The 9,960-nt window shown below is 56.0% G+C and overlaps 1 protein-coding gene and 1 non-coding gene across 2 annotated transcripts; one reads left to right on the top strand and one right to left on the bottom strand.

The window, feature by feature from the left end:
- Positions 1–1,140: 1,140 nt before the first annotated feature.
- On the top strand, positions 1,141–8,327 carry RIIAD1 (regulatory subunit of type II PKA R-subunit domain containing 1). Its single transcript, XM_004716653.2, has 5 exons — positions 1,141–1,224; positions 1,665–1,741; positions 6,523–6,569; positions 7,519–7,638; positions 8,218–8,327. The coding sequence occupies exons 1-4, from the start codon at positions 1,141–1,143 to the stop codon at positions 7,587–7,589; spliced, it is 279 nt and encodes a 92-aa protein (XP_004716710.2). The 3' UTR covers positions 7,590–7,638; positions 8,218–8,327.
- LOC115871456 lies at positions 5,658–5,815 on the bottom strand. The gene has a single exon (XR_004047316.1). It is a non-coding gene; the product is annotated as a U1 spliceosomal RNA (small nuclear RNA).
- Positions 8,328–9,960: the final 1,633 nt, after the last annotated feature.

Raw genomic sequence — 9,960 nt, 5'->3', positions numbered from 1 at the left:
CCCCCCTCCTTGCTGGAAGGATAAAGACAGATGCTGACTGCTGAGCTTGTGTCCCCTGCGGCTATCTCCTTGCCATCCCTTTTGGACTACCTTTTCCCTCCTCCTGTGAGGACTTATATGGACAGACAGGCTCCGGTCCTGCCTCGGGCAGCTATTTTCGGCTCCTGGCTTTGAGTCTCCCTCTTCTTCATTAGATATCAGAAGAACAAATCTTGAGGACCAACTCCCATCCTCCTCCCCGATTCCCGCGGAGTGGGAGAAGTACAGAATTTAAGAGGTGCCCAGTGTGAAGATAAAATAAATCTCCTCGGAAACTCAGTCCAAAAGGGGAAACTTCTGGCAGCATGTCCACCAGCTCCGGTCCAGCACCGGTAGGCTGCAGATGCCCCTTTCTTCGCAGAACTCATAGGAACCCTGGTGGCCTTGTGATTATACTTTGTCTGCTCACCTTCAGGTCAGCAGTTGGAAACCACCAGCCTCTTGGAAACTCAGAGGCAGGTCTACTCTCGCGATAGGGCTGCTATGAGTCGGCGTCCACAGAACGTTATTGAGTTCTGAGTTTGCAGAACTCCGTTCCCGATCCCCCTGCCCCCAGGCTGTTCTCACGCAGCGTGCGTGTCCCCGTGTCCACCCGGCAGATGGTATTGGGCGGCTCCTTCCCCAGTACTGGCTTCCTCCAGCGTCCACCCAAATGGGAGGGTCAGGAGCCAGATTCTGCAAACCTCTTCCAGTTTTACTCTAGGGCTAAAAAATAAACAAACAAACTCAAAACGAGTTGGGAGGGTTCAAGAAGAAGGGTTCGTTCCACAGACAAGCAGTGTCAGTACGTGTGGCCCACGTCCAAAGGACGGTGAGATGAACTCTCGTGGGCCCACATCCTGAGGCTGAGAGCCAGTCATTTCTTGCCTCATCTGGACCACAGCGCGATGGCCTCGAGTCTCTCAGGCAGCGATTGCACCCCAATAACTAAGGACCCTCGCTCGCTCACGCCTCCTGCTCGCAGCCGGGGCAGCAGCGCCCGGGGAGACCCTCCAGAGACGACTTGGGGCCTCCAGAGGAACCCGCACCTCTGCTCCCCGCTTCCGGGCGGGGCGGGGCCTCGCTGGCCGCGCGTCGCGTCGCCTTGACGACCGCGTCGAGATGGCGTCGCCGGCGAGCCGGCCGCTGGCGTTTGACGTGGGGGTGCTCAGTCCCGCGCAGCTGGAGCAGCTGCGCCACTTCAAGGTGGGTGCTGCTCGCCGTCCCCTCCGTGGGCAGCTTCGAGGGTCAGAGGCCCCGGGGGGAGGGGAGGGACCCCTCGAGGAGGGGGCGGAAGCCTGCGCCCAGGTCCAGGGGCGGCGCGACGGAGGAGGACCCCGGTGGGACCCTGGCAGGCGCCTAACGCCGAGCAGTCCCGCCGAGGATCTGGACCGCGCTGCCCTCCCGGCGCCGAAGTGAGTTACAGTGGGAACCCTTCGCGATGGCTGGGGGCCCACCTGGAAGTGCCCGCCCGCGCGCGCGGAGGGGGAGCGCGGCGATGCTGATAAGGAGATGGGGCTTCAAATGCCCAGGATCGGGGGCCGGGGGAGGCCGGAAGGCGATGCTTTCTCCTCAGCCCGCCGCCCCTCCAGGGCCCGAGCCTCGGGAATCCGCCCCGACGGAGAGTGGTTTTTTCTTGCTCCTAGATCCAGACTCGGATCGCTAACGAGAAATACCTGAGGACCCATAAAGAGGTGGAGCTGCTCGTCGCGGGGTTCTTCAGGTGGGTACCTGGCTTTCCAGACTTGCCTTTGGCAACCAAGGGCCCTTTTACCCAAATTTGTTGGGAGATAGCTGGGTGACCGACCCCCTGCTCTATTTACATAAACACGCCCTCTGCTTCCTTTAAAGTTATCAAAGTTAGAAAATCGCAGTGTTCCGCCCCCCCCAGCCCCCTAGTTCGAAGTACCCAGGGTTTTCTTTGTTTATCTCTATGAGGTTTCCTTCAGTTATCTCTAAATTTCTGAAAATTCATCGTCTCTCATTTTAATGCCAAGCCTCAATTTATACCTATGGCACGCATAAGAGGAAATAAGACGTCAAGAAGCACGGAGGTGAACAACACTGCTCTCACCTGGAGCATCACAGGCTCACTAACTAGACCAATGCTGACCTTCCACGCCCATGTGGGGCGGAGCAGAGGGTCTCCCCAGAAGGAGAGGCCAGTGATGGTTACTGGGCAGAAAGCCTCATCTGGTGCATGGAAACCTCCTCCTGTACAGTTAGCAGCCGACACATCACCTACTGCGCCACTAGGTCTCCCCAACAGTGTCACTAACTAACAAGAAAACTGACCGCCATCAAGGTGATTCCAACTCAGTGATGCCATGGGACAGGGTAGAACTGCCCTTTGGGGCTCCAAGACTTTCAACTCCATCCGAGAGTTGACTGCCTCGCCTCTTGTGGAGTGACTGGTGGGTTTGCTGCCAGCAGGGAGGTTGCGGTCATCAGCTCAGTGTGTGTGTAGCCCCCAACACCAGCAGGGCTCTTCCAGAGTTTTACAAAGAAATTCAGACGAGAAATGCCTGGTCCTGCCCATTGTCCAAAGACTCCAGGGTTGGAATCCTCCTCCCAGCAAATATTGAGGGACGAAGACCACTGTGTTGGGCCAGGCCATCTAGAGAAATAGAACCAGTGACACTCATAGAGGTATAAGAAGGACCTTTATATCAAGAAGCAGCTTAATTTCCAGAATGCACCCCAGCCCGTCCAGCTAAAGTGCACAGGTCTGATGGTAGCTGGATCCCTCCTTAGACTCACATCATTGAAGGCTGAAAGGTGAAGCCAAGAGTAGGGCAGCCCACCCAGGGCTGTCCCTGGAGGCAGGCAGCGTCTCAGCAAGCAGGAAGGCAAAGGGGCAGAGAGAGAGCGAGAGTCCAAGTCCTAAGTGCCTCATAAAAAGGCCACACCTCAGGGTGGGGCTTGATGGACAGATTGGACTCCATTCTTACACAAGTGCAAATTGACAAAATCTGACTGCCACAACCACTTTCCACCATGTCTAGAATATGCTACACACACACACACACACACACAACCTTCTGCTGACATTTGCTTGAATGGACAACTCTCCGAATAGGCTGAAAGGAATGCAGTGAGGGGGGAGGGGTTAGGAAGTCCTGGCACTGCGATGGATGAAACCGTAGAGAGTTGTCTCAGATACACTTTGGCTATGGATCTGGTGGCAGAGTGGTTACGAGTAGGGTCCCTAACTACACGATCAGCAGTTCAAAACCACTCCTCGGGAGAGAGTTGAGGCTTTTGACTGCTGGAATGAGTTAGGGTTTCAGAAACCCACAGGGGCCATTCTACCGTTCCATAGAGTTGCTGTGCTAGTCCGGGTACACTAGAGAAACAAATCCAGGAACCCACTCGTATATGTATAAGAAAGAACTTTATATAAAAGAGCAACTGTATATTGAGAAAACCTACCAGCCCAGTCCAGATCAAGTCCATGAGTCTGAAGTTAGCCCATATGTCTGATACCAGTCTATGAATTCTTATTCAGACTCACACAACACATCCAATGATGCCGAATGCAGGAAGATCACAGGCCAGGGGGTGGAAAGTCTTGTGGATCTAGCGGTGGAAGCATCTCAGCACTGGCAGGGGTCTCTACATGGCTCCTCCAGCTCCAGGGCTCTGGCTCCAGTGTAGTTCCACGAGACTTGTCAACAGGAATGTGTAGCAGAGAGTGTGTGTCTAACCTCCAGTGAGCTATTTATCTCTGTAGTGCCTCCAAATGAGGTCATCAGTCTGTGACCTGATTGACAGGCTAGACTACCTTTGCACTCTTAATAGTTTCAAGTTGACACCAGATTATGTAACTACTACAGTCGCTTTGAGTCAGGATCGGCAGTGAGTTAGGGACACATAGGTAAAATTTAAATAATGATTGGTTTCTGTTTCCAGGTATGGTGTAGGTCCCCCAGGATCCCTAGTGGTGCTTTGGGTTAAGCATTGGGTTGCTAACCGCAAGATTGACAGTTCAACCCCACCATGCCCTCTAAGGGAGAAACATAAGACAATCTGACCTCATAAAGATTTAGCTCTTTAGGAAGCATGGGGAGCATTTCTGGGCCTTGGAGGGTCACTGTGTTTAGGAACGGGTCCTAAGGCTGTGGGCAGGCTTGGGACTCGTCCTTAGCAGTTAACACGCTGTAGGCTGTTTGCACTGTCAGGCCTCGATTTCTCCCACCAGACCAAAGGCTCCACGCTGGCAGGTTCTGCTTGTGTCCCTGAGCCCACTCAATGCCGGGCAACTTGGCACACCCTTTCCTCCCCTCCCAGCAGCTCTACAGAAGATAGCTCGTCACTTCACCCCTTTCCAGGTGAGAATAGGTCCAGGGGGTCCTTTGCATCAGCAGAACCCACTGGAGGGCAGTGGCTGCCGGTTAATGATTTGTGGCTCTTCAGCCACGGCTCCCCAGGGTTCTCCCCTGCATGGCACACAGAGCTCTTCAGCTGGCTCTGAAAGTTTGGACTGAGAAACGCGCAGGCTGGTGATCCAATTTGCTTTCGGCATCCAGGAACTCGGGCTGGAAGCTGAGCCAGGCGAGAGTTGTCAGAAGGCTCCCATAGACGTGTTTATAAATGCCTGCTCTGCGCATAACTCATCATGTGATTTTTGGTCTGGAAAAAACCTTCCAGTGGCTTCCCAAAAAACACAAAGAACGTTCTCCTGGCATCTGATCCGCAGGCAGGAAAGGGCATGTCGAAGGTGTAAAGCTGGGTGACTTCACAAACTGAACATTTGCAGGGTACCCGTGTGCAGATCAAGAAAGAGAACATCATCAGCACCCCAGACCGTCACCACCCCTCCAGTCACCACTACCCCCCCCCAACGCACCTGGTATCCCCGCTTCTGATCACACCAGTTCCTTCCGCCTCCTTGTGCACGGGACCCCACTCTATCCCACTCTACTCATAGGCACCCGTTTGTGCTTGACTTCTGCCCAGCGTTTACACGGGTACCTTTCACGTGCAATGCTGTGGAAGATCTCGGGGGTGAGCCGCCTTGGCGGGGGCCATTCTGACTCACAGCCAGCCCATGTGGCAGAGTAGAACTGACCCCCTCTGCGCTTTAGGCTGCCATCTTTACAGGAGCCGAAGGCCAGCGCTTTCTCCCCCACAGCCTTTCAGTTAGCAGCCAAGTGCTCCCCCATGGCAGCACCAGATTCCTTGTGTGACTGCACACCCTTTATCCATTCCTCCGTTCCCATCGCCGCCGCTGCCTTTACTGGTACACGTCTCCCAAGAATTTATCCAGACACACCTCATTTCACTGGGCCGCAGCCCTTTACAGATTCCTGCTGGCTTCGAACTGAGCATAAACGGCTCCCTCTGGCATCCAAAGCCCTTGGAAACAGCCTCCTTCACTCGCACTGCTCCCCACCCATTTCCCACTCCTCCGACTCGCTCCTTGGGGGTTCATCTGTGCCTGGGACACCAGGAGGATGGGCCCAGTGCCTTCCTTGGTGGTGGTGGGGGGGTTTCACAGCCTGAGCAGGCACTTCCCAGTCTATGTCTGGGCCTTTGCTCTTGCTGTTCCCCTGCATCTGGAAGGCTCTGGCCCCCAAGCCCTTTTCCTGCTGAAGCTTCAGGCCTGTTTCCAGGGCCTTTGCTTTTTTCTTTTTCCCCAGGGGAGAGCGCAGACGCAGTCCCCCACCACCACAAATGATGCAGTCGAGTGTCCCACATTTGGGGAAAGCGCAGGGGTCAGCACATCAGGAGTGCAATGGATAAGCCTCACCCTGGGAAACCACCTTAGTGAGCATGGCATCTCCCCCAGGGGCTTTCCAGGGGCAGCTGCCCTCAAGATTGAGGAGCTGCTCCCTGTAGCCACTCTCTCTCTGAGCGCCCAGAGCACTGGTCACCACTCCTGTCGTGGCGCTTAAAGAGCCCTGGTGGGGTAGTGGTTACACATGGTCTCCTCACTAACCCCAAGGTTGGCAGTTTGAAACCCCCAACTGCTCCACAGGAGAACCATGGGTCTTTCTCTTCCTGTGAAGAGTGCCAGTCTCAGAGACCCACAGGGCAGTTCTACCCCAGAGGGTCCTAGAGGGTCCCTGTGAATCGGATTGATTCCATGGCTGTGAGCTAGATTTTTTTGCTTTGGGTCTGGAAACGTTTGTTGAATGGCAAACCCCAGCCTGACTGCAGCCCAGCGTTTGTGGGGCGAACAACCCCCAGCTGTGTGTTCCTATGGGCTGTTTGACTCCGTGCCCCCAGGCTGAGCTGAAGGAAAATCACGAGGGAGCCCGTGGGCTTGTTGACTCCCAGGCTGGGTCGCGCATCTCAGGTGAATCCATTCAGTGACAGCATGGGCCCCTGTATTGGCCGCGGCGGCAGCAGCGGCAGCGGTGGCGGCATTCCCGCCTCTGAGTCGATGAGCCTGTGGGGCAGGGTCTGTGCCCCTGTGGTGGTTTCCCAGACTGTAACTCTGTGGAAGTAGAAACCTAACAGCTTGCTCTCCCTCCTACCCTTGCCCTTCATGTTTTCCAGAGAAATGTTTCTGAAAAGACCAGAGAATATCCTAGAATTCGCTGCAGGTACGTGAGCCAGCGTCAGTATGGGAGGGCTGCTAACACCTGAAGTGTTATTGTGGCTTTAGACCAAGACTCACCCAGGCGTCCTCCCTCGGGAGTCTAAGGAGTCCCCTGAGCAAGCTTAGTTCCTAAGCCCTCAGCCCTCGGTCGTCATTCCTCCCAAATGAGGACAGATAAGGAATGAGGCACATTTCCTAATGGTGAGGATTGTTAAGAATTCTGAGATTCCCACAGTAGCATCTGGCGGCTCTTTTCCCGGGGAATCTGTAAGCCTGGTTTTCTGGGCTGCACATTTGAATCATCTGGGAAACTTGAAAAACACAAATACAGCTGCCCAGGCCGGACCTCCAGAGATCTGTATTTGCTGTGTGTGTATCGAGGGGTGGACAACAGCCATCGTTTGAAAGGCTTCCCAAGGGATGTCTCGGAAAGCTCTGTCCAGCGATGTGCTGTAGGTCAGGGGGATTCCAGGGCAGGGGGCAGCAGGGCTGGTTCCCTGGGTCCTAGCTGGAGGAGGCACTGCCTGGCTGCCATGGCAGATGCCCCCACAGGTGCATGGGAGTCCTCTGCCCTCCCCATGGGAGCCTGCCAGAGGGCTGTGCTAGCCCAGAGGCAGGAGCTGGTGAGCGCAGTGGAGCACGAACTCCACTGGGCATTTTGGTGGGGTCCCTCAGTGGGGGCCAGAAGCAGAAGACCCAGAGACTCCCTCAGCCTGCTGCTGCTCCAGTGGCCACACCGCTTGTGGGAGCCAGCGAGTGGGTGGGGGACAGTGCCCTCCTGCCTGGGAAGCGTCCAGTTGGGGCAGTGACTGTGGGGATCTGCTAGGACAGCTCGCTGCTTTAGGTGGCGAAGCAGGGTCCCTGGGGCGTCCTCGTTTTCTTAGAAGGAGCGGCTCCCCGCAGGCTGTTTCCTTCGGGTCCAGAGGCTTTCTTCCTGTTGGTTCTTGTCCCAGACTATTTCACGGATCCAAGACTTCCCAACAAGATTCGCCTGCAGTTGATGAAGGAAAAGAAAGGGACTTAATGAGGAACCCCCCACACACATCGGCCTGGAGAGCCCCGGCAGGAATGGGGTAGGTACGGACCTCACCACGTGGAGGCTGGGGCTTGGCTCCTTCACTCCTGAACCCACAGCAGCATGTGAGGCATCTGGGCCCTGAGAGTAACTGGCCCGCCAGTAAGGAACTAATCAGAAATCTAAACCAGACTTTGGGCCTGTTGTCGCTCCTTTTGGGGGAGATGGGGATAGTGAAGGGTGGCCAGGGCTTTGTCCAGCCTGTCCATGGCCAGCAGTGACCTTTGTGTTCCTCTGGTGACCTGCGAGTGGTTCAGGGACTGGGTCTTCAGCTCTTGTTCGGGGGTGGGGAGGTACTTTTCTTTCAGGGTCTGAGGGGGGGGGGGCTTCCCTTTGCTTCTAGAAGAGGTGGGGGCTCTATCCGGCTCATTTGCATCTTGGCCTGGGTACTTCTCTGCACCTTGTGCCTTTAAACCAGGCAGTGCGATTCAAGCCCTCACATATTCTATTTTCTGGGAGGGGATTTTGGAAATTAATTTGAAGGCTGGGTTTTGTTTGCGCCCCCCCACCCCTCTCTTTAGGGCAAGGCAGGGAAAAGCCACACTCCTAATTTAGCAGAACCATCTCTATCTTTCAGGGTCATCTGGAAGCTGGAGCGCTTTGTCGCCCTGCCCTCCGGGTGGGATTCCCAAGCTGTCCTGGGCTCTGCCTGAAGAGGCTCATTAAACACCCTTCTGCCTGCTCTCAGCACTGTGCTTCTCTCCCAAGAAGGGGACTCCCTTCCTGGGGGCTGTGCTGCCCGGCTCTGCCTCAGCCCGGTCACTGGGCAAGCACACAGCCCTGCCTGCCCTGCCCCTGCAGCCCCAGCCTTCCCAGGGCCGCCCCTGCTGCTCTGCTGGCAGGAAGAGAGTGGGATGGAGGCCCCTGGAGGAACAGGACCAAGCAGACTCCACCCTTCAGCCCCCACTGGCCTGGGGTTTTTCCTCATCTTCCCTCTGGGCGACTCTCTGGCCGGTGATGATGAACTTTTATTTCCAGGGAAGCAATACTCAGAGGAAATGGGCGGGAAGGAAGGACAGCAAGAGAGACAGGGATCAGGGATTAGACGTGGAAAAACCCATTCAGGGTCATGCGTATGGTGAACCGAGAGACTAGCCAGTGATGGGGACGGGGCAGGGGGAGGCAGGAAAGGAGGGGTAGTTGTGGATGTCATTCCCAAAGGAGTTTAGGAAGCAGCTGTCCCTCATCGGAGTTTTGGCTGAGAGATGGGGGTGGGTCATCAGATAGCCTTGGGGGGGCGGGGGTCCTCCTCCAGCCTAGTGCTCAGGAAGTCTGAGGCCTCTCTGCTGTCTCCAGCCCCCTATGCTCATGACCTGAGGAACCTCTCACCTGTGTCTGGGGCAGCATCCCCATGGCAACAGCAGTGCCGCGGAAGGAGCTGTTTCTGCCCAGGTCTCCGCCTGCCTCACCTTGGTGGGGGACAGCAGGGTTAGGACTTGGCCCACGAGCTGTGGCTGGGAGCCAGTAGAGGAGCCCGTGCTGAGGGGCCCTGTTGAGAAGAGCCAGGTGAAGCTTTCAGAAAACAGAACTTTCTCGGAAGGACCTCTGCTGTGAAGGGTTACATTCAAGACTCTCAGCGTTTCCTGGGACAAGCTGCCCGTGTGGGGAAGAGCGGAGGGGCTGTCAGGATGCCCAAGAGCCTGACTGCCTGCAGCAGCCCCTTCCTGGAGGCAGTGGTCCTGCCACAGTGAGAATTGGATTGCATTTCAAAGCCCCGCCATCCTGAACCATGATCGATGATCAGGGTTAACAGTCCTGGCCGCAGTGCACCTGCTCCGTGGTATACTCCGAGGCCCAGGGCCAGGGGAGGCATCTCATGGCTCCCACTTCCCACCCTGGTGCTTCAAGGTTTCAGGCTGAGCTGCGTGTCTCCCATGTCTCCAACATCCTGCTGTCCCAGGCCTGATGGGGCAGCATTTTCAGCATTTTCCAAATAGCTCACTTCCTAGACTGGAAGCTCATTGAGGGGGACATTAACCTGTTTGCTGTGGAATGCAGGGTTCCTAGCAGAGGTCTTACACAGCACGTGCACAGTGAGCATTGGTGGCGGGAGGGAGTGCATGCCTGACTGAGCAGTCAGACACACAAATGGCTGTGCTGTTGCTGAACATGGCTGGGTCAGGGCTGACTCGGTGAGCCCCTGCACAACAGAAGGGACCACGCCCCGATCCGCCGCCACCGTCACATCATTGCAGCCACCGTGTTATCTGCTTGACAGTCTCTTTTTCACTGAATTGTCGCCGTGGCCCCGTGTGAACCCAGGAGAGAAGTACAGATGCGAGCTAGGGGGAGGGGCAAGAAAACACACCAGGCCTCCTGG

This window comes from Echinops telfairi, unplaced genomic scaffold (assembly GCF_000313985.2).
Source record: "Echinops telfairi isolate 266 unplaced genomic scaffold, ASM31398v2 ScPeMD7_5805;HRSCAF=6673, whole genome shotgun sequence".
Lineage (NCBI taxonomy): Eukaryota > Metazoa > Chordata > Mammalia > Afrosoricida > Tenrecidae > Echinops > Echinops telfairi.
The sequence above is the reverse complement of the archived record's forward strand: the minus strand, read 5'-3'. Positions and strand labels throughout refer to the sequence as shown.

Coding starts and splice junctions, on each gene's coding strand:
- RIIAD1 (XM_004716653.2), top strand. CDS start 1,141: ATGGCGTCGCCGGCGAGCCGGCCGCTGGCGTTTGACGTGGGGGTGCTC. Junction 1,225..1,664: donor AGCAGCTGCGCCACTTCAAG/GTGGGTGCTGCT, acceptor TCTTGCTCCTAG/ATCCAGACTCGGATCGCTAA. Junction 1,742..6,522: donor CTCGTCGCGGGGTTCTTCAG/GTGGGTACCTGG, acceptor CATGTTTTCCAG/AGAAATGTTTCTGAAAAGAC.